This window comes from Xiphophorus hellerii, chromosome 5 (assembly GCF_003331165.1).
Source record: "Xiphophorus hellerii strain 12219 chromosome 5, Xiphophorus_hellerii-4.1, whole genome shotgun sequence".
NCBI lineage: Eukaryota > Metazoa > Chordata > Actinopteri > Cyprinodontiformes > Poeciliidae > Xiphophorus > Xiphophorus hellerii.
This window is the reverse complement of record NC_045676.1, coordinates 5,864,428-5,881,383: the sequence shown is the minus strand read 5'-3', so window position 1 is coordinate 5,881,383 and position 16,956 is coordinate 5,864,428. Positions and strand designations below refer to the sequence as shown.

The following is a 16,956-nucleotide window of genomic DNA, read 5'->3' as shown; positions in this document are numbered from 1 at the left end:
TATTTCCCAAAGATTACAGCCACTTCCTTGAAACATCTTTTAAATTAATTGAGATTATTTTATTTCCGATGAATTCTTTTATGCCTAACCTTTTCACACAACTATTATCATGAAAACACAAGATACAAAATTATTAATACTATAATATTAGTACCACTATTGACATATTTTAAATTAATAGCTAGTTTACTTCAACGAGTGATGTTTATTTATCTTCAAACTGCAGTTCCTACTTTTTACTGCTTCATTTAGTAAATAAAGATAATTAGAAGTACAAAACGACTAAAAGTTGCATTCTGTTCTTGACACAAAAAAATAAATAAATAATGAACATAACTTATTATAGCATACAATGACAGAATGAAGCCAAGATGGATTTGTGAAAGCAAATTTTCATCAATTTTCATGTATCTGTTTATTATGCAGTGTTGGCAAAACTTATGTATAGGTAAAAGGAGTCTATTAATAAAGTTATTTTACCTCTGACAGAATTTATATTAAGCTCAGTTAGGTTCTATTCAAAGACTTGGAATGTTTGGCGTTAAACTCATCATGGCAATTTGTGGCAATGTGGATTTTTTATTTTTTGCCTTAACACAGTGAGCTAATGGCTCATTTTCACTGAGCGGAAAGGCAAGGGTGGGTGCAGTTTGGTATGGTGGAATTTAAGACAAAACTAAAGGCAGATGGAGAGTTTGCAACAGACTCAAGAAATCTCTCTACTGGAGCGAAAGATCTGCTTCCAACTCTTAACTCTCTGACCTGATGTTTTACTCATTAAAACTTCTTCTTAAAACTTACTTTAAGGAATCTGAATTGATATAATGTAGATTTCATATTCCTAATGCAGTATCAGATATGAAAAACAACTTTTCCTACCTGTTTATAAAATGTATGTAGTGTAACAAACACAGACCCACACACACAAATATATATACTGTATATACTCAACTGAGTATGCTTGACTCAACTGAGTATGCTTGACTGACATCTGCGTCTGCATGATCCAGTGACCATTTGTGTCCCAACAGGTGTGGCTGTCTAAGCCGAGACTATTTGTCTTGGAGATAGTGTGTGTGAATTATCACCTCTAATGAGAACATTAACACTCTCTTGTTACATTACAGCTTTAATCCCCTTTTCATGGGCCAGACCTAATAAATTTCTTTGACACCGACTTATTTTGGCTCCATTTGTCTCTTATTGGCTTGTATGTCTGTCGTATTGAAAAAATTTTTTATCTCTAACTTGAAGTGGAATTGAAAAACAACACAGTTTTACTAGATCAATAAACTCCAATGTTGTCTTCATAAATAGTGAAAGTGTTGAAACTGAATATTTAGGCTTGCAACTGCTTTAAACTTTGATTCTTTTACTGAATGATTTTGAAGAATCAAACCTCTAACATATTTGGCCAATGTTGTAAATGTGTATCCATAGTAGAACTTGCTTTTCAGATAATTTCATATACATAATTTCTTTTACAGACTGAAAAAAAACCCACTGCTGATAATGCGACTACAGCACCTGCTCTGATCAGGCTTATTTTCAGCATGGCACAGGCACTCCAGCGACTCAAGAGCTGTCTTTAGTTACCATGGTGATACAGTTTCAGACCAAACAGTCTGGGTTAAGCTCTGGTTTTGCTTTTTTCAGTCTTACTCATGCTCAGATCTTGTGTCATTATGATTATAAGAAAAGCTGGACGGCAAAGCCCTGAGGGTCCATAGCGTATTAAAGCTGCGGTGCAGGACGGGGCCAGACATAGCAGAGCAGAGCAGAGCAGTGTTGCATATGTTCGGGGGTATACGGGTCCCCTTGGGGGCAGCTGCCCAACTGGCCCTCCAAAGATGGCAAGGGAGTGGGGGCAGTCCCCAGAGAGCGCCCCCCAAAGGCTAATGTATATAGTGTTTATCATACAGCTGGCATGCGACACAGGTTGATCTTTTAAGATGCTATTTGAAATAGAAAAACATTGTTCTGACACTTTGTTTTTATTGGCCTTTTTCAAAGTTTGGTATAGGATTAATAAAAGTAATATTCAGAGAAATAGCCAGTGTACGTGCCGCAGCTGCGCTAATGGTGGAGAAACTACTTACAGTTACAGAAAAACTGTTTATCCACAGGCATCGGTGGAAGGGTGTGAGAAACACATACACAAGGGTGATTGACAGAACTAGGACCCCTCCAACCCTTCGCTCTGATTGGCTCTGATAAAGCGGTGTAATTTTGTAGATGACAGATGGAGGAGGCAGAAGAGCTAAGTTTTTTCACAGATTATTTGTCTCATACTGTCATGACATAATGACCCCTATTTCAGTTTTATGACAGTTTTCACAAACATGTAATTTCTTTATAAAGTTACCTACTTCAACTTAAAAAATATACATTTATTAAAAATAATAACCGTAATTAATTATATTGTAAATTTGTGTTAATCTGCAGAGAGATGATACTCATACAATGGAATTCAAAAAATCCAAAAATGTCCAAAAATCTGGGACAGCCTGGAGTCACCGATGATCAATTCTCATATAGTACAGGATCAAATGCAGTTGGAGCAGTATTTACCTGAAGTACAGTGTCTTCTTGTCAAATTTAAACACAAGGAAGACAACAAACGGGATATTAAGTGATACTTCAGAGCATAATTAAGCTGCTTATTGATGAGGAGCCTTAAAGATTACATACCAGTAAACCCCAGAATCCAGCTGGGTCAAAATATGCCAAATATATTAGACTCACCCAAATATGAAAGTAATATAATTTTTGCATTTGACAATAATGTCTAGGAATTATTCTTTAATAGACAACACTACAGGGAATTGATGAAGATTAATATTTCTTGCAGTGCATTGCATCATAAAGTTATTTTAAATAATAAATAATGAATAAATACACACAAACGGTACAATAAGACACATAACGGAAACACCTGAATAACATTCTATGATTGCTAACTGCAAACAGACAGCATTTAATGCTTGTTTACATATTGTATAGAAATTCTGTATTTTCATACACTACATTATAGTAAAATCTGATGACTTTTCCATGTTCATAGCACAGCCAGTCTAATCTATGGATAAGAGCTGGTGGCTGTTTCTTACATTATGGAAGAGGTTGGGTAATCATATCAGTACAGGATATTTATTTTAAATTACGTCAAATTTAATTTGGATTTTCCCCCCTCAGGCAAAGATCTCCACGGCCAAAGCTAAATATTCATTCTGTCTGGTTTTCTGCCACATCTCCCAAGTGACGGTCATTTAACAATTGGATTAAAAAAAACACCTTACATTTTGCAATAAATGTAATCCAGACACATTAACAAGAAATAAATGTAAAAAACAAACAAACAAACAAAAAATGCAGCTCATGTTATGTCAAAAGTTGGCCAAGTTGTTTCTTAGGACTGGAAATAATATTCACATTCTGGAGTCCCAACTTGAATCTTATTGAGAAACTGTGGAGGGAGTTAAAGATTAGGGCGATGGATAGGAGTCATTCAAACCTCAAAAACTTGGAGCTCAGAATCAAACATAAACTGGACATAAAAGGTAGAAACATGCTGAAGTTCTTGCAGCAATTATAGAAGAAGTTTCATCGCTGTACTATCAATGAAGATTTTGGAGATTTTTCCACTGATTAATAAGGAGAGTATACATATTTCTCATCATGCCATTTTGTTAAATAAAATGCAAATGAAAAAACAAATTTTTTCAGACTCCTTTTGCATTATTTTATTAAAATGATGGATATTTGCCGCATGTCTTCCCCTCTCTTCTTCCCTGTTTTCTGTCAGTCTACTGTCATATAAGGGACACTAGAGCCCACAAAAGACCCCGTGTAGGGGTAAAAAAATAAATAAAAATGATGGAGTACCCCAAAATTTTACCCAAGTAAGAGTAGCACTACTTCAACATATTTTTACTGAAGTAAAAGTAAAAAGTAGCCATCCAAGAAGTTACTCAAGTAAGAGTAAAAGAGTATTTGGTAAAAAGTCTACTCTGATCAAATTATTAATCATTTAATATTTAAAAATTACATCATGAGATGGACCAGGCAATAAAGTTAATTGGAAATTTTGATATTTAAAGGACCAAAATTACCATAATTCACATAAGTAAAGAAAATAAAATCAGACAAAAGAAAATTTTAAAAATCAGTGTCTTTCAATAATAAAACTTATGACACTAACAAAAATTGCAAGTGTATGTCCGTGTTGTTTTTCATTCAGTGAAGTTACTCAAAGTGGGTAGAGAATAAGAGAAGTGATACGTCGTAATGAAAATACTCAAGTAAAACTAAAAATACTCCTAAAAGTAATTTTTAAAAAAAGTTATTATAGTAAATGTAACTAGTTACTACACAGTTCTGCATTAAATTACACGCTCATCTACATCAACAGATCGGCATAAAAACGGTGTTTGAGTGTTATTACCTTGTTTCCAGAGGCACATTGCTACCCAGCACCCAGCTGTCTTGCAGCGGGACGCTCTCGGGGGGCGTGGTCTGCAGCTCGGCTGGTGATTGGCCGGCCACTGGAGCCGGGCTTCCAGAAGGAGGGGTTAGTTGGCGCGAGGAGTTTAGGTTCTGGCCAGCGTGGTGCGTTGAGCCCAAGGCTTGGTTTAGAGCCGTTACTGAGGGCTGCTGGCGGTGAGGCGGTGGTACAGGAGGCAAGGTGGAGCCATGGTGGTTTGATGGTTGTTCTGTTAACAGGAATACAGAGAAGTTTTTAGGAGTCACTACTATTCAGTTAATCAGCTTCACAATCAGCAGCCTAACATCAAATATGTGGGAGCATTTCAAATGGAATCAATAAGCCAAAACAGCAATAAGTAAATAAAAGAAAGTGAGAAAGGATTATAATGCCACAGTATTTAATACTGTAATAAAATTGGGCCTCAAAATGGAATAAAACATTATTAAAACTACATTATTTAATAATCTACAAACATATTTAATACGATAAAATTCGTATTTATATGGTAAAATTCGGTCAAAAACAGCTGCCGGTATTTTACCGTAAATTAGACACGTTTGTTTTTTACAGTGTATGTAACTAATTCATAAGGTTAATAATGTGGAGTATTATGTAATAAACAATCACAAACTGTTTGTGTTCATCCTAATCATTGTGCTTCCATCATGTTGTAATTTCTATGCCTATTTAAATTGAAACTTTGGTCAGTAAATAAACTTTTGGTCATTTAATTGACTTTTCTGACTCAAAAGCCAGAACATTTGGTATTAGGCGTTCAAAGGTTTTGTTACATTTTCCATCAATTATTACGTAATACTGCTTTAATCATGTTTTATTACATTTTAAAGACCGATTTTATTACATTACAACATACTGAAGCCTTATTACATAATGTGGCGTTACAAGGATGATACTTATTGAGACCTGAGTACATTCCCAGGTTGTTTAGGAGCCTTGTTAACACAAGCATTTATCCCTCAGATATTAAAGATCACCATAAGAGAAGTCTGATGTCAGCATTAATGAACTGCGGATCTTTACATGTTGCTGCTTCACTGAAGCTGCTGAGAGCAGTAACTCAGCTCTGAACTCAGTCATGCTGAATACTGATTAGAGGCTGGCGGTCACAAATCACTGTTGGGTTTTTGTAAAAATATTTACTTAAAGCTGACCTGCCTTTAGCTCTCTCTATTGCTTTTTTTCCCAGTGCTTTTCCGCTCCTTTGTCCGTCCTCTGGGTGCTCTGAGTGAAATGAATGGCAACGCAAGATTTGATTTGCATAAAGAGCATCACATCTCCATTTCCCAGCCCTGCTGTTATTTTGTCAGTGCAGCCTTCACTGGAGCGAACAGAAAACAAAGACACAAGAGAAGAGACGCGTACAGGAACAGAGCAGTGGAAGAAGGAGGACTCTGTGGTTTGCTTTAGGATTTCTCTCTCTCCATATGCTGTATTGATAACCGATTAAATGTTTCAGTTATATAAACCTGAAAGGACGCTTGTCGAAAACAAAAACATACACTGATTGGTTTCTGAATGAGTATTAATACTAATTTTAGTCTTAATATTCACTACAACATCTTTTGGACACATGTGATGGAAATGAGAACATTAACACATCCTGCCTTATTCTGTGTGTTTGATGAAAAATCTCATTACGATGTAATTTGTAAGTACAGCTGACAGAGATAGACTCAATCATCCATATTTGGCAGTAGAACTGTGGAGATGCCGATTCTATCCGCTGAAGAGATGTAATTTGCAGATATAGCATGTATTATTTTTTTTTCTAACAGCCCAAGATTGGCCACAATTTAATCACCAACAGGAGAATAATCCCAAATACACAAGCAAATCCCTAAAAGAGTGTATGAAAAAGAGGAGAATAATTTTTGCTGTAATGGCCCAATCAAAGCTTAGCCTTGTAGAAATGGTGCGGCGGGACCTTAATAGAGCTGTGCAGAAAGAAAAATGCCTGCAAATCTCAATCAACTGAAACTACTTTGTGCCAAAATACCTCCACAACAACTGTGATGATGCTTCAACAGCATAATAAGTCATAGAGTAGGTTTGTGTTTGACACAAAATGGAACCTTTCTTTTTTTTTCTTCTCCAATCTGGAGTTTATTAATTGTTTAATCGTGATGAATCCATGATTGAAATACTCGTCTACGAAATTTAGTAATCGATTAATCGTTAGCTGGAGTATATACACTTAAAAAGACAAATTGTTCACAGAACAACACACTCAGAGAAGTAATTTAGTCAAAACATTATAAAAACAATATGCATTACACATGGAAGATGCAAAAAAACCTTTGTCTATAAATATGTTCTACCGAGAACTCATCAGTTGTGTTTAGCTTCACCTGGTTCAAATTCTCCAGAAAAAATTACTTAAGAGGTTAAATGACAAAAACTATAGAATGTGCCAATTTTTTAAATCTGATTAATCATCATCAACCTGATAATAATTGATTTTAAGTAGCAGATGTGTAAGCAGTGTGTGTTACTAACAGCGTTTTTGTTTACTGCTGTTCTAAATCCAAATGTTAACATGTCATTCCAAAGATTAAAAAGCAAAATAAACAGCTTGTGATCATATGTGTTTAATGTCATCTGTCTACAACTGGACTATGTTCCTCCAGGGAGTTTCAGCTTTTAGTGGTCTGGTGTTTTTATAAAGTTTGAAGCCAAACTGTATGAAGAAAGCCTGAGGTTTTCATGGCACTAAACGACAAGTCAACAACTGGGATATAAACATTTCATAAAGCTTGAAGATGGTCATGGTCACTGGTGCGGTGACAGGAAAACAGAGAGGTTTTGCATTTTCTAACGGTAACAAAATACAGCGGCTGCACATTTAGTTTGTCATACTACACTAAACAGCTCCAACTGTCCAAAAAATGCTGTGTTATTGTGCTTTTAAGGTCTCATAGAAAAGGATGATGGTTGACCCACCAAATCAATAAATTAGGCAGATTGATACAGCATACCTACATCAGGCAAGTGAAATATAAAAAACAACTTTGCAGAACCCCCAATTTAAATAATAATGGTATTTTTAATGACGTGCTTGAGAAAGTGCGGAAATAACCAGAAGTTTTTGTATTTGCTGTATGGAGCACAGAGACAGTGCTGCCCCTCCTCCACATGTTGCTGTACAATGCTGGTCGGCTAGCTCCAGCACTTATCCCTCTTTTTAAAAAATCAAATGTGTCTGTTTGGAAAAGCAGGCTCAAACAGAGAAGCTGATTATTTAACCAGATTATATCAGCTTGTTAAAGTCCCAGTGTTACTGTATAGAGAGCAAAGTGGTGAAGTAGCCTATTTTTCTTTTGGCAATAAGTAGATTGAAACAATTGAAAATTGTTCTTTATTCTGTGTTTTTGGTAAAGTCTAAGGCTCAGAATCGAAATCATATTTAAAAAATGTTCTAAAGTAAAATATAACTATAAATCAACAACAGAAGGAGTATTTTTGCTTTTCTCTTTTAATTTCGAGTTACATCATATCAAGGTATATATTTATGTGTTAAATGTTTGCATAAATGGACTGAAGTTATGTAACATTTCTCCAGTAACATTATGTAACATTTTTCAAGCACTTTACATTATTCACTGATTCACACACGATGCGCAGGCAACTTGGGGTTTAGTATCTTGCCTAGAAGCTCATCAATATGTGACAAGACCTTCAGGTTGCAACGCAGCTGCTGAACCACAGTCACCATCTGAATTTAACACAATCATAAAACCACGGTATAAGCCCATGCCTATAACGTGTTGCTCTGTTCAGCTGCATTTTTTGCCGATACATCAGAAAAGAGCTGTATCATGTTGTGCGACCCGTACAAGGGTCACACCTCTACACCAAGACAGCTAACTGTTGAGGTACTTCTGAAAGCTACAAAAGAAAATTGATTGTTTCTACAAAGAGAGACACGACAGACAGAGGTTGAATCAAACAAAGTGTGAATGAGGAGCAAAGCAATTGTTACATCGTTTGGAGGCTGTAAATCATAACCTAAATTGCCAAACACACAGTCTATCTTGCAAGAACGTTTGCCAAACTGAATTGTCTTTGTACTTTAACATATATATTAGATTTCTGATTGCTTTGAAGAATGTTTCTTATTGGAGCATGAATATAAATACTCTCAGCTAAAAAAAGATGAAAGAAGGAGACATCAAAAGTGGAAAAGAAAAGTGCAACAGACAGCAGTGAATGTATAGAGAAATGTAATGTTGGGTAATGAATAAAGATGAACATATTGCAAGGAAACTTGTCTGCGTGTGTTCAAAATGTGTTAATTATTAGAAAGCAAAATGCTGCCCAGTAGGGGTTTGTGAGTAAAACCTCTAACATATAAAGCATCTATCAGAGAGGTTATGAAAAACGAAGGCAGTGAGAAGCCAGCATATGGTTACTGTAATGCTTCCATCCTGCAGTGAAAACAGAATAATCCAGTAAAAGAAAATAACTTATGATGTGTAAGTCCTGAACAGCTACACTTTTGACCACCAATCATTTCTAATGCTCCTTATTGTCGTCATCACCATCATCATCGAATTAGTGAAAAGACGAGAAAGGCGGAACAATTTGAAGAGAACTGCAGAAACGTAAATCAGGTAAATCACCTGAAACAAAATGAAATAGACGCTTTCTTTTCCTGTTGACCGCTCTAAGTGCTTTTCAGCCTGCAGACCACGTTCACCTTTTAATGCACACACTGACTCAAAAAACAGCTCTGACATGGAGTTCACCGTTTTCCCCAAAGACATTTCTCCATGTGGTGAGAGAACCTCGATTCAAGCTGAACTCTCATGTTTATTTTCTTTGAGACATTACAGTTTGGTTAATGCACTCTCAACCTGTCTAGTTCTGTCTGTTTTCCTGTTCATTCCAAGCATTTTTAGCTCAGTTTTGTGTCAACCTGAAATAACAAATGTAAATGTAAATGTTAAAAAAAAACTGATATCATTTTGAAACTTTTCCAACATATAACAAGACAATTATTATGGAAACTTTTAGTAGAAACTAACATTTATTAGAAGAAAATATACATAGTAAAAATCAGCAATATAGCAGATGCATTAATGTGTGTAATCACAAATTATACTTTGTTGAAATGCTTTCAACAAAGTTGACCTTTTAATTCAGTTTCAGCCTTTCTGAGTAGTTTGCAGGGAGATTACAAAGGATCTTAATGACTTCGCCATATATAGATTTCGGTCAACATAAGGATCAATAATCCACAACATGTATATTTCAGTCCAATCATAGCAAGATACTGAAGCTAATCAGGGAGGCTCTTGAGAGGTTCAGCAACACTGATTGTGCTGCAGGAATTTCTAAGAAGTACTAGGATTGTGTAAAATCTCCCAGAATCTTTAGAGAAAATGTGTAATGGTCTGATAAAAACCAAACTGGAACCACTGAGTAACAATTCCAAGTCAGATATTTGGCACAACAACAACACTACAGTCAAACATGGCATGTTTCTCCCAGTGGAACTGTGTTTTTTGTCAGGGCAGACAAAGTTATGTACAGTTCCAAAAAGCAGTCAGACTTGACCCAAAACCTGGAAAGCTGCAGATGAAGAGGGGCTACATTTTTCAGCATCAAAGTGAGTCCAAGCATAAATCAACATCAACCAAAGAATGATTTCATGAGAGGAAAATTAAAGTTTTGGAAAGGCCTAGTCAGAGTCCAGCATTAAATCTGACAGGAACTGAAGTGACAGCTGCAAAGTAGAGAAGGCAAAGATTACCAAGCCAAGACGTAGGACCCTGATAGACTCCAACCACAGAAATCTGTATGCTGAAACTGAATCAAAAGGCGGTTCAACAAAAACTTAAGCTTTAGCAGACTTATTTACCCAGGTTGTTGGAGCTTTTGAGCTTTTGATGTGTTTGCCTCCAACAGATTTATTTCCTTTTCAGTTAGACTGTGCAGGACAAATGTCACATTAAAGGTGAAAAGAGTTTTCAAATGATTCATCATTTTAATTTATTAAACTCAAAAGCCTGGGACTTTTTCAGGGTTGTGTACAGTTTGAGAGTCCCTGTATGTGTCTCACCAAGATGTTGAAGAGAGAGCCATACATTCGGTTAATATACAAGTCTCAGTCAGAACTTTGAGCATGGCTGGTTCCTGGTTTAGTTAAAAAAATGGATTGTAAAGTGACTGTGACTCTTTAGGAACTGCTCTTCACCATCTTCCTGTGGCATATTCTTATGTCAATCCTCCTGCCTTACCTCATGAGGTTTTCAAGTCTCATACCAAGCAATAGCAAAAAAAAAAAAAAAAAAAAAATCAACCAATCAACCTCTTTCATTCCTTTTGTAGTGTAAAATCAAGAGAAAGGAGTAACTTTCTTCCTCTGGAGTATTTTCCTGCCCAGTCTTGTTTAGGCACTCTTCACACAGAACTTAAAACTTGGACAATAAAAAACAGAAATAACATGAATTTCTCTGCAGGGCCTTGGAGAAGTCTTCTGGGGTGCTTGAAAAACTCTTTGCATTTTACATTTTGTATTGCAGAACGTGGCAGTTCTTGACTGCTTGGAGCATGTATAGATTTCCTGTGGAGTGAGGGAGCATATCTGAATCTGAGGTACTGCATGGGGGGTCTGGTAACAGGAGTGGGAAATTACCCTAGACGTGTGGCTTGTATGCAACTACATGACTTGATCAACGTCCTAATCATGCCAGCAGAGTGCTGATTAAATTCCCCTGCGGCTTTCTCAACAGTCGGCAGTTACGTGCATCATGTCCTGCAACTGCAACATAAAAAGATCTCACCATGCAGCAGAAATGAACAGTTCCCTAAAAATAAAGACAAAATACAATAAAAAATACCCAATGATTCATTTAGGAGCATTCAAAAAGTAGTCAGTACACCCTGGACTTTGGATGGGGCTTCCAGCAGGGGAGAGGAGCTAACAACTCCAAATTGTACATACAGAATGGAGGGTTTCCCCTAGTGTATCATAAGCCTGGCAGGCCACCAGGCTTTGCTTGTCCCCCCCACCAGGCTAAGAGTCATATCTTAACATGAAATAGGGCTTTTTATACACCAGTAATAGTGACAGAAAAGACGGATTAAGCTAGGTTTATAGTTGACACCTGCTTGGTAGCTTAAAACGCTATTCTTTCAAAATTATCATGCCTGCTCTTTCAATTTTTTAAAACTTTTAACATGTAACACAAAAACATGGTTGGACTGCAACTTTCCTCTTCCACTGAAACTGATGATGAAGGTGCAGAAACCAACCACATCAACCACAAGAAATCTATACATGTGAGTAATTCAAATATATGTGGCAGAACCACTGCAGCGTGGCTGGAAAAGCAGCTTATTTAGGAAGCAAAGGTGAAGTGAGCTTTTACAAATTAACTGCTTTCCAGATTGATACAAACATTTTAGAAAACATAATCTGACTTTAAGGGAACCTTAACAACACATCCTTGTTCAAGTTTGACCACAACTGGACAGATTTACACAAACGTAAGTATTCCTATAAATTAGCAAATATTTGTCAGAAAGGTTATTCTGTTGCAAAACATGTAAAAACAGATAACCTAGGTTTGATAAGACTGTCAGGGAAGATGAAGTGGAGGTCAGGGTATGTGTTAAGCTTTATCACTTTTGATGGAAACTAGATAAGACAATTCAGAAAAGCAGGTACGCTGAGAACAGAAGATGACACAGGATGTAATTTAAAAGTTTCTGAAAGCCCAACAATTGGCAGTGACATTTAGATGAAGTAGAATGAGAACAACATAGAGGACAGAGGCACTCAGAGAGACAGACAGCAAGAAAGAAAGAAAAAGGCAAGGCAGGAATGAGACGCTCAGAGAAAAGAAGAGGACATAACCGATCCAGTAGAAAGTAAAAGAGTCACTGACATACTAAGAGAGGTCAGTACAAGAGTTAAGACTCGTGTTTCCTGAAGCATGAAAACTCATTCCACCTCTGGACTCCCAGCAAGGAATGAGGTGTAAGGCAGTCCTGCTTCCAAAGCCAAAGCAGTCTTTGTTGTTATTAGATGGAAAACACCTCTTCCTGCTCAACAACCAGCATAAGAAAGCAGGTAAACACAAATAAACTGGAAACATTAGACAGTAGGGTACATGTCCTGGAACAATATCATTATATTGTAATGATTACAAACATTAAGCATGCTGCTGTTCCCATAGAGAGGTGAAAATCTGACTTCAACTCACTGGAAAACACCACTCTAAGTCTTTCTACAAGGCTCTGCACATCAAAATGTGTTGCAACCCCAGTAGTGGACAAATCAGAAATAATGAAAACATTATGCGTCTTTTAAACATAAACTTGTTGACAAAGGGCTCTAAATTCAAGTCCATTGACAAATATATATTCATAGGAAAACTGAACACAAAGCCAGAAATTCTGGGCTTTGTTCCAGGAGTCAGAAAACCACATTCTCAAAATCGATATATGATAATAAGGAAAAATGCTTCCATCCAGCAGAGCTCTTGATAAGTCCAGAAATGGTAATAACAGCAAGTCAGAGGGAAGCAATGCTCGTTAGCTGGTTGGAAATAAGCAGCATGAAAAAGGTTGGATGACTTTTTAAAACACAGCTTAAACGTTGGAGCACTGTTGTAAATAAGAACATGGAATGGAAACGATTACTGAAGCTTTTGCTCCTGATGATGCAGCCTGGACATGAGGTCATGACTTTGGCGCTCTTTCCTGCCAGGATTATTATTTCAACCTAATGATGACATATGCTGTGACTTTAAAGTACATGTATGGCCATGTGTGCACAAGTCATATTTCTGTGCATACTTCTGTTTTCCTGGGAAAAGGATCCTTCCATCCCCTGAGCTATTGTTATTATATTACTCAGTGAGAGCTGGTGGACCCATATGGTACCTGACTGAATGAATCAGTCTGATCTGTATTTCAGACCTGCAGCTCCACAAAAACATCATATACACACAAAGCTTGGGCACTCCGTACCTGCAGCATGGTGCACACAAACCTTCAGGACCATCATTGAAATACATACAGCAATCAGATCATAAGACCAATAAGATTCCTTTTAATTGCAGTATAGAAGGCTTTACATGTAGTCAGTTCCTGTTTATCTAAATCTCTAATTCAATTACATAATGCATTAATTCCCATACATAACACCTTCTCGTGAACATTTTGCAAATTCTCTGATTGAGGTTGACCAAACAGGCCCTATTAAGCACGCCTAACGTACACCTCATTACCAACTGTGAAGTTGTGAGTGTCACAAATTAGCAGAGCCTTTCTGAGCCGCTGCTCCATTTCAGCTGAACAGAAAAAGCTTTTTAACACATCAAAATGCAACAAACTTGCAATTAATCACAGATTTCTGTTATGTCCAGAATTGTAATGGCGGCACTTTTTAGGATTCAGAATTGTAAAACATGGCAATAAATATGATTAGGGAATCAGCTTTGCAAAGTTTCATTGGCAGCTGCTGCTGACAAAAAATGTTTTGTTTTTGTAGGCTTAGATGCATCCTACACTTATCCTGCAAGGACAAGCGGATGTAAATGATGGATAGATGAGACTAAGTCCTCTATGCTTCATCAACACAAGCACATTGAGTATTGTAATTTGTGTTTTGTGGTCAGAAAACAGGAAAGAGCACAATCAGATTTAAAAAGGAAATGCATAATTAACTATACAAAATAATTTATCTGATGATGAGGGAGTACAGGTGTTACATTCTTTACTTGTTACAAAAGTTAATTTTTAAAACTTTGGTTCATTAAAATTAAAATTATTTACTTGGTAACTTTTCTGGATAAAAGAGCTGTTGGTAAGGTGCCTTTATACCAACTGATCATTGTGCCAGTTCATGTTTTCTCTACACACCAACAAAAAGTCACACTGCAGTTTACTAAGACTGAAGCAAGAGATTACTACAAAGGTGTAGCCATAACTTAAATCACCCTTAACACACACTCTTAGATGCAGCTTCTTTCTTCTCCTTGAAATCATAAAGCCAGGAATATTAAAAGTCTTACGGATACTTGGCCTATTCTTGCTGTGATCTAAAAAGTAAGGTTATGTCCATCGGTTATAACCTGAATTCATTCTGCAGACAGCACAGGTGAGTTTTAGGTCTGAATTTAAGTACGGGGAGAGTGTCAATGTTATGGATGTCTGGTGGGAGAGAGTTCCAGAGACTGGAAACAGATTGGGATAAAACGCTGCTCCCCATTGTGCTGAGGCGAGCAGAGGGAACAATGAGGTGGATAGAAGAGGAGGATCTGAGGTAGTGGACAGAGACGATTAATGTTGTGTCGATGGAAATATGCACAGAGAGTGATATTATTAATGTGAGATGTGAAAGATAGGGAGACTTTAGAGTTGTCAATGGAGAGGGAAATACTGTCTCTTTTGGATAATACTGATTTAGGAAGATACTGCCAAGGTATATTATGAAGAGTAGGGATTCTAGGACAGCCCTGAGGCACGCCAGATGTTAGAGGAGAGGAGCGGGAGCTGAAGGACTTATGTTGGACAAACTCAGTGCTGCCACTGAGGTAGGAGATGGCGGCACTCTCTCTGCTTTGCACCATATTGCCCCGGTATGGTGGCAGTAAGCACAACATCAACCCTGCCTAACACTCATGTAAGTGGGAGAATTTTTTTTTCTTCAATTTTTTATAAGTAGGAAGAGAAAAAAAAAACATACTTCATTGTTCACCTTGCCTATAGTGCGGGACTGATTAGGCAACTCTAGAAAGCGTTGAGTCGCTCACCAACTGAAATGCATTTTCTTGTTTTATAAGTATAAAGTAATAGCCTGAAATTAAGAACTGCACAATGCCTTTGGAAAGTATCCATAGTGATTAAACTTTCTTTCACACAACACCCACAAACTTCAGTGGATTGTATTAAGAGTTTGTGGGACAGACCAACAAAATGGGTTCATGCTTTTCAAATTTGTGTAAATATTTGTGCAAATATGAAAAACATGGTTTGTTAGAGAAACGTTAGGGAACACAAATCATCATAGAGCTCAAGGAACTAATCAGACAAGTCAAGGAGGAAGTTGTTTAGAAGTTTAAAGCAGGGGTAGGTTAGAAAACAGTGTCACTGGTGCTTAAATCTACAGCTCAGCTGGGGGAATCTGTCAACACGACAACTATTAATCTTGCAAACTATAAATTTGGCCTTTATGGCAGAGTGGCAAGAAAGAAGGCATTGTTAAAAGAAAGCCACAGGAGATGTGGCTTGCAGTTTGCCACAAGCAATGTAGGGGAAAGCACAAACATGTGGAAAGAAGGTGGCCACATCATGCTGTGGTGCCTTTCTTTTGCAGAAGCTCATGTACAAAGCTAGTGGCAAAATACCTAAAGGAGAAACTGCAGGGAAAGATGGGTCTAAAAAAAGTATTGACTCAGGACACTGAATACCAATTTACACCACAACCATTTTATCTACAAAGACTTCAGGAACTATATCAAATTATCATTCTAGTTCACAAACATGCACATGTTAAACTGTCACATAAACAATACATACAAATGTCTGTTTGTAGGTTGTGTCAAGGTCCTGGATTCAGCTTTTTACTTTCTCCTCTGTAACTCCTCATTCTAAAATTCTAGCTGTGAAAACTATGGATTCTTGTTTTTATAGTTGATGCATCTGACCCTTAAAGCAAAAGAGATACATAGAGGCCGCCAGGCAACAACCCTGAGAAAGAAACAAAAATGACAGGGTGTTAGGCTGTGAAGGTATTAGGCCAAAGCAAAAGTAGAAGAAAAGGAAAAGGGAAGCATGAAATACAGACATAATGGGATGCAGCAAGGAAAAGGAAGAAGAGCGTCTGAGAGGGGAAAAAAAGCATGTCTCATTGTGTCGACAACAACAGGTTGGCTGTCATTGACAATGAGTACTCCAAGATCATTTTAATGGTAGCATTAACAGGAGTAATCCTCTTAGTCACAAGTACTTCTGCAGAGTGTCTGTAGTGCCATTAACCCAAGGATATCTTTCCATAAATCACCTCAATCCTTCACGATCTTTTGTGGAGATTTTCTGATTAAATGACAAATAAAAACCTTTTAAACGAAAGGGACATCTTTTGATTTTTTTTTTTTTTTCATTTTTATCTGTTTTGATTTGCTCCCTCTGGAAAATGCTTTGACAGCGGCTATTCTGTGTGTAAAAGAAGAAGACTTGAAATATTTAACTGGCCATTGAGGATATTCATCACATTCTTGGAGGAGTAGGTATATGGCGAACACTGTGTTAAATTTATTTCACAATTGTTATCTGAAAGAAAACCCACTATTGCCAAAAGAACAAAATCTAGAGGAAAGATTGCAGGATCAAAAAGAAAAATGCAGCTAGAAATTTTCCAAAAGAAGAACTGAAAGCAGATGATCATTCCCAGACAAGCATCAATATTGAAACTCAGAGAGAAAGTTATGAATAAA

The 16,956-nt window shown here is 37.0% G+C and overlaps 1 protein-coding gene across 11 annotated transcripts in view; it reads right to left on the bottom strand.

Moving 5' to 3' along the window:
* The window catches only part of tenm3 (teneurin transmembrane protein 3), a 404,304-nt gene that overhangs the window by 240,076 nt on the left and 147,272 nt on the right, over nt 1–16,956 (bottom strand). For all 11 annotated transcript variants that reach the window (XM_032562228.1, XM_032562226.1, XM_032562229.1 and 8 more), the window contains one exon: nt 4,445–4,712. In XM_032562228.1, the coding sequence (XP_032418119.1) occupies nt 4,445–4,712 (268 nt within the window). The remainder of the gene's footprint in view (nt 1–4,444; nt 4,713–16,956) is intronic.